This window comes from Mytilinidion resinicola, assembly GCF_010093595.1.
Source record: "Mytilinidion resinicola strain CBS 304.34 unplaced genomic scaffold BDZ99scaffold_10, whole genome shotgun sequence".
NCBI classification, from domain to species: domain Eukaryota; kingdom Fungi; phylum Ascomycota; class Dothideomycetes; order Mytilinidiales; family Mytilinidiaceae; genus Mytilinidion; species Mytilinidion resinicola.
In genome coordinates, this window is record NW_022985446.1 from 758,527 (window position 1) to 776,511 (window position 17,985).

At 52.4% G+C, this 17,985-nt stretch overlaps 8 protein-coding genes across 8 annotated transcripts; 5 read left to right on the forward strand and 3 right to left on the reverse strand.

The window, feature by feature from the left end:
- The first annotated feature begins 1,483 nt into the window (after positions 1-1,483).
- Positions 1,484-2,146, forward strand: BDZ99DRAFT_463272 (uncharacterized protein). The gene is made up of 4 exons (XM_033720044.1): positions 1,484-1,507; positions 1,576-1,602; positions 1,821-2,055; positions 2,117-2,146. Exons 1-3 carry the CDS (start codon positions 1,495-1,497, stop codon positions 1,985-1,987), a joined length of 207 nt encoding a protein of 68 aa, XP_033576454.1. The 5' UTR covers positions 1,484-1,494; the 3' UTR covers positions 1,988-2,055; positions 2,117-2,146.
- A 3,468-nt stretch (positions 2,147-5,614) lies between these two features.
- BDZ99DRAFT_29323 (uncharacterized protein) lies at positions 5,615-6,316 on the forward strand. Its single transcript, XM_033714114.1, has one exon. The coding sequence runs from the start codon at positions 5,819-5,821 to the stop codon at positions 6,275-6,277; it is 459 nt and encodes a 152-aa protein (XP_033576455.1). The 5' UTR covers positions 5,615-5,818; the 3' UTR covers positions 6,278-6,316.
- A 1,525-nt stretch (positions 6,317-7,841) lies between these two features.
- Positions 7,842-9,276, reverse strand: BDZ99DRAFT_520847 (uncharacterized protein; the record flags this gene model as incomplete). Its single annotated transcript, XM_033725566.1, has 3 exons — positions 7,842-8,063; positions 8,155-8,283; positions 8,341-9,276. The coding sequence occupies 3 exons, from the start codon at positions 9,274-9,276 to the stop codon at positions 7,842-7,844; spliced, it is 1,287 nt and encodes a 428-aa protein (XP_033576456.1).
- A 619-nt stretch (positions 9,277-9,895) lies between these two features.
- On the reverse strand, positions 9,896-11,347 carry BDZ99DRAFT_463273 (heme-dependent catalase). The gene is made up of 3 exons (XM_033720045.1): positions 10,976-11,347; positions 10,183-10,864; positions 9,896-10,073 (listed from the first exon to the last, which is right to left on the reverse strand). Exons 1-3 carry the CDS (start codon positions 11,282-11,284, stop codon positions 9,991-9,993), a joined length of 1,074 nt encoding a protein of 357 aa, XP_033576457.1. The 5' UTR covers positions 11,285-11,347; the 3' UTR covers positions 9,896-9,990.
- Positions 11,348-11,962: 615 nt separating this feature from the next.
- BDZ99DRAFT_366441 (uncharacterized protein) lies at positions 11,963-14,141 on the forward strand (the record flags this gene model as incomplete). Its single annotated transcript, XM_033714752.1, has 7 exons — positions 11,963-12,009; positions 12,118-12,274; positions 12,355-12,765; positions 12,892-13,327; positions 13,384-13,663; positions 13,715-13,821; positions 13,885-14,141. Coding segments are annotated over 7 exons (1,695 nt in total), but the record flags the coding sequence as incomplete, so codon positions are not given.
- Positions 14,142-14,297: 156 nt separating this feature from the next.
- BDZ99DRAFT_29352 (uncharacterized protein) lies at positions 14,298-14,733 on the forward strand. The gene has a single exon (XM_033714116.1). It carries the CDS (start codon positions 14,409-14,411, stop codon positions 14,655-14,657), a length of 249 nt encoding a protein of 82 aa, XP_033576459.1. The 5' UTR covers positions 14,298-14,408; the 3' UTR covers positions 14,658-14,733.
- On the reverse strand, positions 14,597-16,807 carry BDZ99DRAFT_29359 (kinase-like protein). The gene is made up of 3 exons (XM_033714119.1): positions 16,515-16,807; positions 16,110-16,462; positions 14,597-16,056 (listed from the first exon to the last, which is right to left on the reverse strand). The coding sequence occupies exons 2-3, from the start codon at positions 16,323-16,325 to the stop codon at positions 14,809-14,811; spliced, it is 1,464 nt and encodes a 487-aa protein (XP_033576460.1). The 5' UTR covers positions 16,326-16,462; positions 16,515-16,807; the 3' UTR covers positions 14,597-14,808.
- A 618-nt stretch (positions 16,808-17,425) lies between these two features.
- On the forward strand, positions 17,426-17,806 carry BDZ99DRAFT_463278 (uncharacterized protein; the record flags this gene model as incomplete). The annotated part of the gene is made up of 1 exon (XM_033720046.1): positions 17,426-17,806. A coding segment is annotated over exon 1 (196 nt), but the record flags the coding sequence as incomplete, so codon positions are not given.
- Between the last annotated feature and the right edge of the window lie 179 nt (positions 17,807-17,985).

Here is a 17,985-nt window from a genome sequence, read left to right on the forward strand (position 1 = left end):
CGTTCAAGCCCAGCCAAGAGCGAAAAGGGGTAAATTTGATCCTTGCAGAACGCTCTCTAGGAATTGCTAGCTGCTTGATGTGTTCAATTGTGACCAACATGGTGTTGTGTGGACTTCCGCGGCGGCTCGCAACGCCTCTCCGCCGCGCTGGAGCTGCGCTGAACGCGCCCCCTGATTCTGCAGTCCTCGGGGTAGATATTGAGGAGTAGGCTGGTCTGACGCCCATTTCGGGATTTTCAAGCTTCTGCACAGCGGCTCTGGTGCGTCTTTGTGGTGTTTTGCGTGTGTTGATGGCCCGCAAACGCTCCTCCGCCCGCCGTCCGCAAAAACCTCATGTCCACACCAGATTTCTGACCCTCAGATCTGGGTATCGCGCAGAATGATGCCACCGGGTGTGAAATGACCTTCAAGGCTCTCGCAGGCCATATCCAGCGCCCTCTGTCTCCTCTCTGCGCGTTGTAGCAGCTTGTCAGCGCTGCTCGCGCCGCGTCCAGCCCGGCCTCACGCTCACCACCAGATCTCAAAGCCTCACACCCTCACACTGCACAGCGAGCCTCCTCCCTCCCTCTCTTGAGCTTGCAGACCTTCCCGGCCCCATATCAAGCCCTCCAGCGCCCTCCTCAGCCTTCTCCCAGCATCCTCCGACTGCCCACCCCCCCGAGGCGTCTGCCCAGCGCCCCAACACTTCCGTGGCCGCCCCAGCCCCTCCGCCCGCCTGACGCACCCCGTGGCGTGATTCTCTCACCCGCCGCCCACATATCAGCCTGTTGAGCGCCACCCTGGCCCTCTTGACGTGTTGGCAGTCTTCCTTCCCGCCGCAAACGGCATAGACCAGGTTCCAGAGCTCGGTTCACGCCGGCGCTGGGGAGGGGCCTATCTCCCCTGACCCTACGGATCGACACAGGAGCGGCGAACGGGTGGGGCATTGGGGGAAGTGGCGAGGCTCGTCTGCCCTGATGGGGTATCATGCAGGTAGATCAGGTACGGTGGGCCGATTTTGGAGGTGCACGGGGTGGCAGCGCCTGGGAGAGGCTGAATTGGGGCATACGGTGCATCGTGAGGCCTTGAGATACATCTTGAGCTGGTGAGAGCGGTGGGCTAGAGCTGTTCATAGCTTTTCGAGGCCCTTCGAGCTGGTAGAGGCTGTAGCAGCGCTGCAGCTCAGGAGCGGCCGTTCGAGGGTGATATCAGATAGAATCCAGTTGCAGGTTCATATCGTGATGTCCCAGACCTCGCCCTCCTTCTCTCTGCGGACCAGGGGGCTTTCTTGGCCGGTCTATCAGGTGGAGTGGGGCCTCTGGAACTGTTGAGCCCGGCCGCAGCAGGCAGACGTGAAGGTGGTGATGCGCGGGGCCCCCAACGGATCGGCGCTAGTGGCAGGCTCAGGTATAAGTAGACGGCCTCCCCCCAGTTTTTGAGCGGTGTCCGGCAGCTTCAGCACACACAGCATCACTGGTCCAGCCTTAACAGTCTACCCACCACCCACCACCCACCATGGCCCGCCCTCGTACGTCTTCTTCCTTCTCTTCCTCTTCTTCCTCCCCTTCCACTGTTCCTGACTGACTTTCGACGTAGCGCGCCGCAAGAACCCGGAGCCGCCCGGTAAGCCACTTTCTTTTCCTTTTCTACTACTCATCGGATCCCTTCTGTTCCTTCTCTTCACCATCCCCTCCTCTAGTTTACCCTCCTTCATCCCTTCTTGGCCCAGTAATCCTTCATTTGTTCCTTGTCCATCCCCTTCAACATCTTCTCTTTTGACCCTTTCTTCCTCTTCATCACGTGATCTCCCCCTTTCTTCCAACATTACTGACTGGAAACAGCGTCGTCGGTGTCGCCCTCGGTGGCGGAGGAGCAGCGCCGCCGCTCCCCGGGCCCGTCTCCTGCCCCTGGCCGCGCTCTGCCCTCCCCGCCTCCCTCTCCCCCACCCGCGGCCAAGCCCGCTCCGTCTGCCGGCGCTGCCGGTGACAAGAACTCGGCCTCTGCCTAAGGGCATGCCTTTCCCGGTCCTTTTTTTTTCTTTTCGACTACAGGTCGTCCGGTTCTGCCGGCGCTCTCGTAAGTTTCTTCCTCCTTTCTGTCCCCGCTTTCTTCACTTCTTGTATTAACATGGCCATAGGACGTCCGCCCTTCGGGGTTTTTGGTGCTGCTTTTTTCTTTTGTTTGTTGTGAATGGGTGCCAGCAGGGGGCACCGGGAGTTCGCCCGCTGTGGGCTCCAAATCGGTACGTTGCGTCTGCATTCCTGTGATTGTTCTTGGACTAACTTGGCATAACAGACCCGTTTTCTCTCTCTTCACACATGTTGTGCCTTGCTTGAGTGACTTGATCGTGATGTTGTGACATGATGTTGACCCTTTGTGATGTGAATACTAACCACCGCGTACAGGTGTCGGAGGCTTTGGGGGTAGAGAAGGGGGCGGGTTGGGTTCGGGGTTGGTGGTTGCTTTGGTTGCTTTCGTCGGTAGTTTGAATGCATCTTCTTCCTCTCTTCATACTTAAGCTTGACCCCCGTGAGTTTGCTTTCTTGTTGACGCCGTTCGAGGTCCTTCGGGAACCTGAGAGAAATTAGCGTCGATGTCACGATCGCAACTCTTCAACTCTTACCGCACCCATTCGCACGGTTTCAACTGCTCTTCGCCAACGTTTGAGGCCCTCTGGCAGTCTGAGAAATTGCCGCACGAGCACCACGTCTCCTGCTCTTCAAATTTGACGCAGCAGTTTCGCGCGGTTTTGACTGCTTTTCGCCAACGTTTGAGGCCATTAATAGCGTTAGAAAATCCTAGGCGAATGTCATGATTCCTCCTCTTCAACTCTCACCATGCCTTCTTACGGCGTTTGGACCGGTCTTGAACAACGTTTGGAGAACCCTGGCGGCTTTAGAAATTGCGGCATGAATGTCTTGATTCTCCCTCTTCAAATCTCACATTACTTTCATACGGCGTTTTGACGGCTCTTGAATGACGTTCGAAGTCCCTTGGCAGCCTCAGAAATCGCCGGGTGAATGTTTTGGTTGGTCCTCTTCGATTCTGACTCCCCGATGCGAGGGAGTTTTGATCAATTCTCGACGGCGTTCGAGAGGCCCTGGCAGCCTCAGAAATCGCCAGGCGAATGTCTTGATTGGTCCTCTTCGAATTCGACATGCTAATATCGCAGCGTTTTATCTGGTCGCCGAAGGCGTTCAAAGGACCCCAAAAATATCCACACGAATGTCATGATTCCACCTCTTAAAATCGGACATCTCGTTTCCGGGGAGTTTTGATCGATCCTCGACGGTGTTTGAGGGGCCCTAGCAGCCTCAAAAATATCCATACGAATGTCACGTTTCCTGGTCTTGAAGCCTGACATCGCTTTTCTGGGGCGGTTATCGACCTTGGACGGCGTTTGAAGCCCTCCAACAGTGCCAAATCTCCGCGGTCGAATGTTACTTTTCCTGCTCTTCAAATCCGGGATCCCATTTTCGCGGCGTTTTGTCTGGTCTTCGACGACGTATGAAGGCCGCTAGCTGGTCGACATTCTCGCGGCCGAATGTCTTGTTTCTTGCTCTTCGAATCTGCCCTCGTAGTTTCGCACTGTTTTGACAGCCTCTAAACGGCGTTTAGAGTGCTCCAGCTCGTCGACATTCTCGCGGTCGAATGTCACGCCTCCTGCTCTTCAAATCTACCCTTAAACGCACCAAACATGTTCTGACTCGTATGTGATTTCCCAGTCGTTCAAATCTAGGAATTGGAGTTCATGCTTTCTTACTGCGCGCTTCACGACTTCAGGAGGTGCCCAGCGGGTTCCAGAGATTCCGAATGATCGTTATGCGATCCAGTCTTTGATTCCGCACTCAAGCGTGCTTCTTCTCAAAGTTCGTGCATTGATCTTCAGTAACTCGGGCTTAGGTGTCCTGTTGCGTTTCGTGATATCAGGAGGCCCTCGGCGGATTCTAAAATACAAACTAAGACTTCTCTCATTTCGCTTCTTGGATCGAATTGCGGACGTTGTCCTGACTTTTACATGTCAGCCAATACTCCCCAAGTCAGGTCATGGACGGGTGCTTCAGCATGTTTGCGAGATGCTCGGGCACTCGGAAGTCCCCCTTGCCATGAATGCCGCTCTGCAAAACTCTCGGGCCATATCATTTCTGTCAAGAGAATACCAACTACCACCCCGGATTACTCAAGAAAGGAGGATCGACCGCTCCACCTTGGTCCCACTGTCCGTCGGGGTCACGCTCTCACGCGAAGAAAACTCTCGGTGATCGCAAATACTTGAGCAATGTCAGGAGGCAACAATGTTTCAGGAAGCAATCGTCGTCGGTTTTTGGAAGGTCTTCTGGAGACTCGCCACGCTACACTAGGCTTCGTAAGTTGAGAAGTCAGAGTTGTCGCCGCTGGGTTTCGTTCAGTCTAGTTTCCATTTTCGCTATAACTCGAATGCTAGCCCCAGGATAGGCGTCTTTGTCATTCGCGAAAGCCTGCTTCGAAGATTCATCGTAGGCTTCTGGAAATTCCTACTTTAGTCTCGAGATATCCAGAGATGAAAGGCATCACTTTTCTGATGTCCTCTTCCACCATCTCCAAGAACCCTAAATCAGGGATAACCATTGAGATGGTCGGATCCCCTAAAGCACTTAGACGCGGCTTTGAGAGGTACCACTGAAAAACGCCTCTCGGATCAAAATCTCAGCAGATTGAGGCCAGAGTCACGGTTTTGGTCACATCCGCTTTGACCGCATTCATCCTTTTGCGGAGACGGACACCATAAAATCTCATGAGCATGAAGAATCTCTCTGGAAATCCGTAGACTAGGGAACGACTAGTGAAGCCAGCCACCTTTTCGAAACCCAACGGACATGCAACTCGCCAAGTCACAAGCAGTGACGATTCAAGTGCTTCGAGATGGTGATTGATCGGCCTTGGGTTTTCAGCTGGCACGACAATCATGGGAACGTGTAATTTCATTCGGACACCATCTATGGACTACCACAGTCGCTTTTCCCATGATGACCACTGTAATATTGGCAATGGCAGCATGGTGGTGGTGGCGGTGGTGCGGTTGATGACCTGCGTGTCGGAATCCACTCATTTGAAATCACTTCAGCGAGAAAGCGTCGGGTGACTGGCATCCCTGAGGGCGTCCCGCGGCGAGCTGCCAGAAATATTGCAGCATGGCCTCAAATCGCGACAACAGTTGCTATAACAGCCGTGACGCCTCTGAGATCCCCCATACAACTTCGCAAGCAAGAAATATATCCCATCAGGCGTGCTGAGGTGCTCCGGAGGCGCTCCTAAGGTGTGAAAGCCGGCCTCGAGCTGGCCCGTGCTTGTTTACACTTCCGCAGGTTGGGGTAGATATTTCATATATATTCGACCATCTCCCGCCTTCGGGCACTTGGTCAATTTGAAACAACACAGAGAAGATCAGCATGGCCCCTGCACTAAGGATGACACGCTTTATCAAAGTGAGCTTTCAAGAATTTTTTTTGCACTTTGTTCGTCGTGGGTGGTGGTTGGGAGTTCGATCCTCGGGGGTGCTGGTCTTCTTTTTTTGCGGCTCGCGAGCTCTGCAACACCATGAGGGCGTACGCATTCGCGTTGTATATTCGTAATAGCTACTAGTCTGCATATTCCTTAAAGGATACTCTCAGCAGGACAGGCAGTGGTCTTTCTGCCGTAATGTGAATAGCAACTGTGGACGTGGCGGGACCTTGAGGTGATTCCTTCGTTCACAGCATCCTCCAGTGAGACCCCCAGCATCATAGCCTAAGATATTGTATGACGGTTTGAAGTCCACACAGGGCAAGGACCGCCAAAACCGTAGATTTATCGATTCACTATGCATTCGATAGTGCGATGCTCAAGACATACGCCCCAACAAGCGGAGATGCGTAGTGGGCGTCCATCTCCTCGAAGTTGTTGCTCGACTTCCGCGGCCACCGCTTCGGTCACCAGCCCCATCACCATCAATCCTCCACAGCATCGCGGCGAGCTCCAGAACAGCGATGACATATCCGAAACAGCAAGCGTATTGAGCTTTTGGCGTTCACGGAGAGTCGCCGACCATCCAGCCGAATGCGGGAGCTGCACCTCGAGGCAGGCGTGGCGATTCTTGAACAGCTTCACGCTGCTCGAGCTGCCATCCGCCACTCGCCATCCAACAGCCTCACACCATCGGCCTGGGAGATACAAGCCTCTAAACAGCAAGCCGGCTCTGACACGACATGAACGCTGTATGGCGATGGACTCGGTTCTGGCTTCCGAGCAGCGACGGCAATCCCAACGAGAGGTTGACTAGAATAGCCGGCCTGCAGAGGGGCGGACATCCAGGCTTATCAGCCGCACACCATCCGGCCTTTTCAAAACAGAGGAGAGCATCATAAAAGAGTTGGAAGAGGCGGAAGAGGCCTCGGGGTATGACTCCATCGATATACGGCCACCGCCGGCAGGCTCAAACAGGCGCTCAACGTAGTTGCGGCAGCTAATGTGGACAAGGAGTGTTGAAGATGCTCGGTCCGCTTCGAGGGCAGTGGAGTCGTTTCCCCGATCGAGCCGCCGAAGAGGTGCATTGAGCGCAGACACGAAGCAGCCCCAGCAAAAGATATCTCGTCGAGGGCGATAGAAACGAAGTCGAGGTCGAAGACGAAAAGCATTGGCTGACATCCCTCATCTCTTTAGGCATTTCATCCGATTGACTATGCTGACTAGCCTACGAGTTGATTGGCAGGCCTCGTACAAGACAATCGCACGCGGCACCAAGCGACCATCCTTCCCTCCCCATTATTCAATAGCCAGCCGAGAAGGCTTGACATCCGCTATGTCGTACGAGCCAATCAGCGTCACGGCGGCCATACTGCTGAATGTTCGAAGATGTTGGAGGAGGGATAAAGCTGAGGGTACAACGAGACTTGGTAATTGTCGAGAAAAGTGGTGCTGGCATCCACACGAAAGCCACGGCTGAGTTTTGTTATGGTTATCGGCTCCTAGATCCTGGTCCTGGTCCTTGGTTCCGTTGGTTCCGTTGGTTCCCTTGATCCTTGGCCCTGGGCGACGGTGGGGTTGCTGGCCTCCGGATTGAGCGTCAACATTCAAAACGGAATGAACGTTGAAATTAATAGCCCAGAAGGCGCCGATGCCATAGAATGGAAGTTGATATCAAAAAGCATCAAGAGTAGGAGATAGAAGCATGATCGGAAAGTAAGAACGAAAATCTGGGTATCGTAAAGAACGACATCTGCTTATGAGATGTCTTACTCGTCGGTTGACATCAAGGGAACAGGTAGAGAGCTCCTTTGCAAGAGAGAAGTTTACAGCAGAGTGAGGAAAAAGGAGACATGTTGGCAATATGGATCTGCAATTGGAAATAGCAGAGCATGCTATAGGGAAAAGGGCCACGAAGTCGATGTGGATGAATCAGGGGTTAAAGTTGACCGGCAGCAGGGCTTCCGCTAAGATCGTATGAGCCATCTCTACAATTCTGTCTTCTCCAGAGACTTCAGCACCGTGGGTCCGAAGACTCAGCGTAATGGCTCGTTGCTAGGTCTTATAGTCGTCGGCGTCCACTAGAATCATCGTCTGAGAGGGGCTCTCAGTCCTGATGTCAAGTAAGTCTAAGCCTTCAGCAGAAGGCCTTGCCGTTCCTTCCCTGTCCGTCCTCGAAATGGATGACGTCCCGGTGTTTGGCTCTGTTCTATAGCGAGCTAGATGTAACATGTAGGAACCGACATCCTTTGCATAATGCTTGTTGGAATCTAGCCAAGGCCAGATTCTTCCAGGGAAAGATGTGGTCGTAGATGGTTGCAAATCAACCAAGGGGTAAGTCGAGTTTCATTTTTCGAATGCTCTTTTCAATCCTTGGATGATTATACATGTACGATTGGCAGCATCGCCCCAAGCCAGTTGGCGATAGGTCGAACTGCCTTAGAATTGTCGTCTTCTTCTCCTTCAAGCTCGTCCGTCAATTTCTCCAGCTCTTGTATCCTTTGGTCTTTCAAGGTCGATAAAACTTCGAGTTCCTGATTCGACATTTTGGATGAACCGACGTCAAGAATAGCACCATGCTGGACCTTGAAATTGATCGGGATCTGCTCAAAAGGGTTAGCTATATTTTCAAAAAGATATCTGACTTTTTGTCCACTCAAGTCTCGCCGCAAGACTAGAGACTTCGATGCTCACCTTTGGATGAAGCCAGGGTACTGGGGATGTATCCAAATGATCGTGTACCGGAGCATGAGGATCTTCGTCGGTTTCGGGGTGGCTAAACAAAGTAAATTGCGGGGTTTGAGAATACGTCCAATCCAGGGCCTAAATTAAGTCAGCGATCCTATTAGAGACCACGAAGGGAATCACGGGATGACATACTCTGAGCTCATCGTAGCCCTTGCTGATCTCAGGAGTGCTCAAGAGCGACTCATCGACCGCTATCGCCGCCGGTACACCGGAATGCATTCGTGCAAACTCATCTTGCACTTGCTTCTGGAAAGCCTGGTTACTCAACCCGATATTCGCGATCGGGGAGCTAACGCTCTCGACGCCTCGCGCTTTGAGGTATGGCTTTGCTGGCGAGTGCAGGTATTGCGGTATAGCCTGGAGATTTGGCGAGCGCAAGAGACAGGTTCCATGATGGAGCGCTCTGTTCCGGGTGAGCTTGTATGCCGATCCCGAAACCTTCAGCGGCCGTGGACCAGCTCCGTCGTCGACTGTGTACGGCGTCCTGTGGGTGTCCTGGGGATCGCTTCTGCCGTTTCGATTGCCCTGGTCTAGGACGATGTCGTGTCGCTCGTTGACTCTAGCCCGGTCGATGCCCAGCTTGCGGAGCGCGCGTACGACCATCTCAGCATGCTTATCGCGGGTGAAGTCCGTCGGTGGGCATATAACGCTCCAATTGACGTTGCCCTCATCGTGGAAGACGGTGCCACCTCCTGAGCGACGTCGGACTAGGTCCACATTGCCGATGACTGGTTGTCCGTCCTCCTTTGCTGTCGTGGAGCTCCCCGCCTTCAGTATGCCCAGGTTGACTTCCAGCCAGGGGTTCTGATTGCGACCAATAACTATGCAAGGCCGGTTAGTGTAGAGGAAGAGTATCGTGGAGTCGGGCGGCGACTTTTGAAGGAGGTAGTGTTCGATGGAGAGGTTGAGGTAGGGGTCGTTGCTGTCGGAGACGTAGCTCTGGATGGGGTCGCAAATCGTTTGGGCCAGCGACGCAATGCCCCTGTGGCCGCTACGCCTCCCACCGCTTGCCAGCAGCTTGTGCGAGGCTTGCTGCAGCTTCACGATTCCCCGAGATGGCGCTATCATCGTTCCTAGGGACTGTGGACGTTGATAGAGCAGCTTGGTGTGGACGTTGGAGCAAGCTTCTAGCGCGACCCATGGAACTTTGCAAGGACGATCCGATTCGCGGAGCAGGGGCGAGGAGGGCACATCAGTGCCTGAAAAGCAACCTCACTTCATAGCGCGAAGGGTGAGAAGGCTGGCATTATGCGTCGTATCAGCTAATGCCAGTGGTGAGAAGTACTATGGGATTAGAATAAAGATCTTGCAAAGCATCCATAGCCCAGCCAAAGAGCCCTAGATGCCTCGTCCGATGGCCATCTCCTGCAATACTCCGAATTATTTTACGGCTTTTAGGTGGCCTCAAGTGCATCTGATCGCTATGAATGCAATTTGGAATCCAGACTGCTTAGAGCGAGGTATATGACTCCTAGGCGAAGTAGGTCTGATAGCCGCTCAACCTTGCCATCTCCTTCGCTCGTAATTACGTTTAGATCTACACAGAATCGTTCAAACATCAATTACAGCGCCTGCAAGAGCGTCGCGTACAAGAAGAGCTTCATTAGATGAACGGTGCCACTACTTGCTGATCAAAATGCGTTAGATTTACAGTTCCCTCTGGTGCTTTACGACAGCAGTCACGAAATCGGCCAAAGAGGAGATTGTCATTATTCTTGCTAACAGATTGTATGTACAGTACGATGCTACTCGATTCCTCTACGCGCGAAACTAGTCAGCACCTCACGGGATATCGTCGATGGACACTACGTTGAACTCCTTCCTGCCATTCAGCTTCCTCCTCATGGCACTGCTAGCTGGGTACACTAAAAGCAGGCACACAAAGTTAGCTCTCTACACCTTCATCGACAGCCCAAAACTGCTACCACAACGCCCTCCAGCATCATCAGACACAGGTAGAGATGCGCGACTTACCAACTTTCCTCAACCGATTTGGGCCTCCGAGCGGCTGGAGGCTTACGAGGCCATGCCACGGGTCAATGCGCATATGATCCTCCCAGAACATCTTCCTCTCGTAGTTAAAGCTGTTCTGCTTCGGTATTTTCAACGTCGCAACCGTCTGCCAAGGGTACTTTTCCGCGTCCCAAACTTTGCCCGCATACTCCACGGGCTGGTCCTCCAAGTTCTCACATAACTGCACCTGGAACAGATATTCCGCGTCGTGATCCGCGTGGAAGCTCTGCAGCCAGCGCGACAGGATGTCGTCTCCATCCTCCGGCTTGACAGTCTCATCATACAACTTTCTCTGCGTCTCAGAGCTCGGTACAAGGCAATACTTGATCACATAGTCCCCGAAGCGGTACGCGGTCTGCGAGTACTGTCGCGTGGATTCAAGATGCGTGTTGCGGACCCCATCGCGTCCTTTCTGCAAAGTGGTATCCGGTCTTTTTTCAAGATGTCTATATAGCTCGGGCTTGTCGTTGCCGTACTTGATGCGGAGGTCTATGATTTCCTTTGTTGTTTTTGCGTCGGCAAGGTCGAGAGCCGGGGTGGAGTTAAATTCGATGTCTTGCGTTGGCCAATCGAACCCGGAGAACATTTTGCCCTGGACGTCAAATAATTTCATGGCGAATCCGCGGGGTTGAGGAATGCGATCCTGAGAGGTTTATTAGCTGATTAGTGTATTTCCTACTTTTCTTTCCTCATATTATGGGTCTTATCCTTAAATGGATCCTTTCCTGACCTCTTAAACGCTCTGTCGACTTACGTCAAGCCCTGGATCACCCGGCTCGCTGCTGTATCTGCAGATGCATTTATACTCTCCGCCTTTCTCAAATAATTCAGTCTGCTTGAGATGCTTCGGAAGGTCATTGGGAACCACGAAGGTTCCTTTGACGACGCCTTGGGTACGGGCATGGGTTCCCCCGTACGCGTGCCTGGTCTTGTTATAGTGGGTCTTCTGGATCAGATTGATCATGTCTGCAACGGCTTGGATATCGTCGGCTTCATTGGGTGGGAGCTTTTCGACATTGGGGTCGTTCCAGTGGATGTAGGGGCGGTTGGAGAGGTCGGCCATGGTGGTATATGGTGCAGGAGGGCTGGATAATAGGGAGAATTCAGAATTTAATGTTAAGAAAGAAGACATCAGCATTGTAATCAAACAGGTCGAAGAGGAACTTGGGACATATATATCTATTCATGATGACGTCTAGACCTCGAGGGGTCTTACTACATTACAAATCATTATAACTCTGTCTGACCCTCATTTGACCGTAGACATAAACAAAGACGCTCTATAGCCTATGAAACGCCTAGGAGTATAATCGGTTCGCAGTATTGGCTGCGAACTACCCTGCAAATAGCTTTAACGGAAACGAGATGATGGTGTTCAAGTGCATTAGTTCCCGTATCGGGTCGAAGGATGACGGGTTTCAGTTCTAGTACCCTGAGTATTCCAAATCCATAGCCATTGGCGGGATACCACTCCGCCATCTCGAAATAATCAGATCGGTCCAGAGCCGCTCTTTTACCGTTTAGGTATTGCAACGTGGATAGGTGGTTGGATGATATCTGCGTATATTTGATACCGCTATGGCGTAGCTTCCGTCCCTAACAAATCTTAGAATAACGGCCACGACGCCGAGTTAAGACCACCAATGGAGTAACTAAACACCACGCTTCCCATACCCAACCCCACGCGTTCCACTGCGTATCCCTCGATCAATCTCCACGGTCTGGAATTACTCTAGCAGCAATGTCCGCCCCCGGCTCAGCGGATCCGGTGGAGAATGCACATGGTACGTATACCACTTCTTACTCTCAGGCCGGGCAAGGGAGGGCTGAGGAAGGCTTAGGAGCTTGTGTTGAGATCTCGAAAGACCAATGCTAATTAGAACGGACAGTGCCGAGTTCCAAATCCAAGAAGAAGAGCAAGAAGAAGAAGGGCGCCGGCGGCGGAGGTGGTGGAGCGGGCGCGAAGGTGGAGGAGAGCGTGAATGGGAACAGCGTGCCCGAGACGCCAGAACCGGAGGCACAGGAGGAGGATGAGGAGACAGAAACAACAAGTGTGCGTCTTTGCTCTGTCTACGAAATTCTTCCTTTAATCTACAATCTGCAGGAAAGAAAAAGCTGCTAAAGGCCTTGTAGAATGCGACCCCAAATAATCACGACCACGACCCCGACTCCGGACCAGACACCTCCTCACATACCCTCACAAATGGCACCACGAGCCCTCCTCCCAGTGGTATCTCCAATGCCGTCGCGAATGCTTTAGCACGCAGCCGCCAGCAGTCCTCCACATCTCCCCCGACAGCGGACACGGAGGCGAGGCTAGAGGCGCTAGCGCAAGAGCGCGATTCTCTACGCGCAGAGGTGACCGAACTACGGCGAGGCTTGGAAAGCATACAGGAGAAGCATGAGGAGGAGATTGGAGGGCTGAAGGAGCAGCTAGATGAGAGTAATGAGGGGCGGGAGAATGCGGAGGAGCAATATCGGAATCTGCTGGGAAAGATCAATGGGATCAAGAGGAGTTTGGAGGGACGGTTGCAGTCGGATAAGGTGGGTCACATCTTTTTCATACTAGAGTGGTTGGCGATGCTTTTATAGGATGGTATGGGGATGCGGCGGGGTGGAGTCCCGATAGAGTTGGGACGATACTGTGGCGGCATTGCTGACATGACATAGGAATCACTGGAACAAGCCCGCGGCCAAATCGAGGAGCTGGAGTCAGAGAATAGAGCCATGCAAGAGGCGAATTTGTCACTAAATTCAGATATCAATGAACTTCGCAAGGAGGCAGAAACACAGGCATCGGAGATTGCGAATCTACGCAGCCGAGCGAGTTTATCACAGCAGAATTGGATTAAAGAGAGGGACGAGTTGATTGGGCGAGAAGCCTTTGCGCGAGAGGAGTTTGAAAACGCTAAACAGGCGATGCAGGATTGGGAAGTATTGGCCATGGATGAGAGATCATTAAGGGAGAGTCTTAGTGATCGAGTCACGGAACTTGAGGAGCAGTTGAGCTCGCAAAAAGAGGCGTATGAGAGGGCGTCTAGTGAGCGGGATACGCAGAGTTTGACCGTGGACGGGCTGCAGAGGGCGCTGCAGGAGGTTCAAAATGGTGGGATATTATTTGCAGCCCTGCATTACGAAATCCCGGCTAACGTAATTACGCAGCTCGTAAAACAGAACGGCGAGAACTGGTTGAGCAAGCGCAATCTCAACTTGACGATCTACGGAAGCAATTACAAGCTACAGAGACAGCGGCTGATCTCTCACGGACAACGCTCGAGACCACTCAAAAGGAGCTCGAGCGCGCATTGCCGTTCGAAAAAGAGGTCAAGGAAAAGAATCTGCTCATTGGGAAACTCCGGCATGAAGCTGTTACATTGAACGATCACCTTACGAAAGCGTTGCGGATGTTGAAGAAGGGGAAACCCGAGGACAACGTCGACAGGTATAGCCGTCAAGTCATGCATTCTCACATCCCCCACTCACCTCGAACCAGGCAAATCGTAACAAACTACCTCCTCCACTTCCTCGCCATAGATCGCTCCGACCCAAAGAAATTCGAGGCACTAAATCTCATTTCCGCTCTATTAAAATGGACAGACGGTACGTTCCCTCCACACTCCTGATCCTCATATCCACTATAAACAAAGCTAATATATCTCCCAGAACAACGCGAACAAGCCGGTCTCGCCCGCCCAGGCGCCTCCTCATTGACAGGCTCCCTCCGCATTCCCCTCTCCCCATTCCGCCGCACCCCTTCTACCCCCTCACTAACCACCGACACCCTCCTCTCCGCCAACAGCTCCACCAGCAAAGAAACGCTCGCCGAGCTGTGGTCGAACTACCTCGAGCAAGAAGCAGCACAGGAAAGCGTCCCCGGTGCCAGCTCGCGGAGAGGGAGTAAAGCTGCGGATTTGAAGACGCCCACGACGCCGGATGGGGGCCCGAAAGGGCTGGGGCTTGGGTAGAAGTGGTATCTTGTTAATTAAGCGCGTTGAAAGTGCGTTATCAAGATGGGAATGTATCATAGCATCAGTCGTTTTCCTGCGCGCATTTGGGATTGGAACCAGGATAGGGATTTCGGGATGGGTCCATACACTTTCTTCCATGAAGCCATGTTGAAGAGTGGGTTTGGTTGCGCGGGTTGTTAGCGAAGGGCAGGGCATATCCGTGGATCGCTCGTGAATGACATGGTTTCGTGGTCTGATATGAATTGGGATGATTTTGAAGTGAGTTGTGGTGTCATTGTGGTTTTCGCCTTAATCATTAGAGGGAGACTAGGTTCTACCCCACTGCAGATTACACCAAACCTAGAGGGTGAAAGAAGTATGCAGGCACGGGGCCGTGATCGGGCTGACGTGTGGTGGAGACCACGTGACCGAGTCATGAAACCAGTGACCCGCAGGCATGAGTTGCGGGCTGAGTGGACTGCCTTGTAGATGGTTCGGGTAGTGAGCTACTCAAGGACTCAACGCCCCAATCTTAAAGAGCATTCCGGTTTCATCCTCGTGCCCATAGATCTTCGGTTCCCGCAGACGCACAACTTCTGTAAGGTATGACGGATATGATTGTGTCGAGTTTGAGGGCCTTTCAGCCATCCGACCCATGAGCACTGTCTTTCCGTCGAGTAAAATAACACCTGTTGAGCCACCTTCTATCGCGGACCTTCTGTGGTAGTTCGTCGTCGTCCAGGGAGGCGGAATGTGGCCATTGAAGGCTTTCAAACGCCACAAGACCATCGCGATCCTGGTACGGGAAACAGGACGCAGTTCCGTCGCAAGCGCCAGCTCCATTGTATCCGTCCATTTCAGACGCTCTTGGTCGATCATCCGGGGCTAAATTAAGAAGCGCTGCTACTGTCGCAAGTTTTGTGCTTATGCGACGGCTGTGAGACATGTATGGATACGTGTTGGGGTTTTTGATGTGATATTTGTTTTTGAGTTCAATCATCCAGAGATAATTCTTTTTGTGGTTAGCAGCGTAAGCACGTGAATTGTTCGTGATGCGGTATTCCTCAAAGTTCGCCAACGACTCCCCCATGAGGACGGTCAGCATCTCAAGCATAATGCATCCCAATGAGAACATGTCCGCAGAGCGGCCTCGGCGCTCGCCCTCGACGTTGCTCTCCGGCGCACAGTACATCGGTGATCGCTCGCTAGGGTCACCTACCGACCCAGTCGTTTCGCCGATGAGATCTTTTGATATGCCAAAGTCTGTGATAAAGATTGCCTTTCCGCGCACTAGAATGTTGGCGGGTTTGAGGTCCTTGTGTCGTACGCGCTGGTGATGAATGTAAGAAACTGCGCTAACAATACAGTCTATCCATGATAGCAGGCAACTGTCGGTTCTGTGCACGATAGCCTCATCTTCGTGAGCATGAGCGAGGAACTCCTTCAGATCCATCTCGGCGGCTGGGCTCATGATGATGCCAAACTCAAGGCCAGCTTGATAGGTCTCGACCAGTTCTACCACGTGGCTGTGCCTTAGCTTTCGAACTATGTTGATCTCTGACATTATCCGCTCCTGTTGTCTAGCAGCATGGGAGTATCCAGTTCGAATCACTTTTCTAGCGTATATTCCAGGTGTGTTCCAGTCGGAAAGAGGTAGGGTTCGTTCGACTTTGTCGACAAGGCCATAATTTCCACGGCCTAGAACTTCCAGATGTTTGTATGGCACTTCGGCTTTGTTGGCGTATGTGTTATGACCTGCACATCGGTCATCTATGGCGGGGACGACGTTCGAGCTCGGAGGCCTGTCATCTACGAAAGTCGTTATTGTGACTGCCTTGGTGACTTCTAAACTTCGTAGTTCCTCCATGCGGATAGTATAAGTGTTGCGCTTCATCAATAAATGCTCAGCATCATGTCGTATAATCATGGCGAGCTCCTTACAATCGCTTCTAGCTTCCTTCGATTCTCGTCGACTGAACTACTTATCATGATCTGCTTCAATAGCCCGCACGCTTCGTCATACGCCTCCAGCGCACCTTCAAAGTTCTGTGCATTATCCAGTAAGACTGCAGTATTAGCTTTCGCCAGCGCCCTCGAAAGTTGCCCCTTCTTCCATTGTTCGTTCCCACTCATCGTGTCCGAGGAGGAATATAGCATTGGCTGTATTTCGTGCGTGCGGCAAGGCCGTCTTCGTGGTAGAGAGACAACGGAGGCTCAGTCCAGGATAAGAAATGTGGTCTAGAAGGGCTCGTAGATGGTTTCATGGATGAATTAACTTTCAAGGAGAGACTTGGCTAAACAGCAGTGTTAGCGAGAGATACCCATCGTGTAGATTACTAGTCAGACCATTCCACTAACGTATCTAACACCATCAAAGGCATTCATGACCAGCTAGAAGCATTAGAGGCCACCTTGTATCGTATATAGGCACGGAGTTGAGAGAAAGAACGTGGAGATGGGAAGAACAAGGACAAGGCTGAGGCTGAGTTGCGTATCGCTCACCCAATGGCAAGGCTGAGCAAACTAGCGCAAGATAGAAGGTACATGTAGATGGTAAGCAATGTAAATTTGCAAGTGTGATAGAGAATCTTTTGGATTTCAACGAGCCTAATTAGGTGGGCTTGATTGACGATTTTTTAGGACGAGCTTGTCCTTCTCCAAAACTGACCTCACACCCGGTTAGCGCCATATCCTCTCTTTGTCAGCAAAATTATGCCCGGCTCAACTTCGGCTCGCCCGCTGCTCAGCCTGCACCGCCACTGCTCAGGATGCTCACCGTCAACTCACCTTTGCAGCCAAACTCGGTTTGCTAGTCCCAATTATCCGGCCTGCCCCTTGATAACACTTTCCGTCAACTATACGCAAAATGTGTCTCCAACAGTGGTCCGGCCCAACATGCAGTGGTCCAAAACCGGGCATTCATCAGGTAGCCCAGAATTGGGCCTCGATTCAGCTCTGCTACCTGACGGCGCTGCGCTCAGCTATACGGGACACTTGTCGTGGTGTCCACCGCTTTCCCTTTTTTCACTTTTCCGCTTCCTTCGTCCCTCCTCTTTCTTGCTCCCAGGGCCTCCGTTCAATCACCCATTTCAATCCAGTTGATTGAATTAAGTGCCAAGCCGTTAATCAACTCAATTAATATAAAGCCCTCTAATTTGGGGGGTTGATAATCTTACACCCCCTAATCCCTCCACGCACAACCCCCCCCCCCCCTTTTAGCGCTTCACCACCTTCTAATTGGCTCGGAGCATTTCTACGGAGCCTCCGATTCGCTCGCTTAACTTGCTCACTAATTCCAAATGCTCTCTCCAAATGCGGCCTTGATCGCAATCAATTACATCCTCTTCCTCTCCCTCTACAATACACTCACCATGGCCCTCCGGCCGCCACGGCTGGCGTACTACCCTACAGCAGAGGAAGCGTATATTGCTCTACAAGCGCACGCATCAGCGCAGGGCTACGGCCTAGCAAAATACTGTAGTAAACCAGACAGAGTAGACATACGAGCATATATACCTCCAAGACGCATGCCGACAGCTCCGCCGCCAGCACCGCCTATTTCTGTAGTCCCTCGTCCAGCTCCTGTCGCTCGGAATGCCTATCAGTCGACAGCTACACCGGTTGATCTTTCTTGTATTGATCTAGCCCTTTTTAGGCCTACAGCTGCATCTACGGCAGCACCTACGGCAGCACCTACGGCAGCACCTACGGCAGCGCATACAGCAGCACATACGGCAGCGCATACAGCAGCGCATACGGCAGCGCATACGGCAGCGCATACAGCAGCGCATACAGCAGCGCATACAGCAGCGCATAC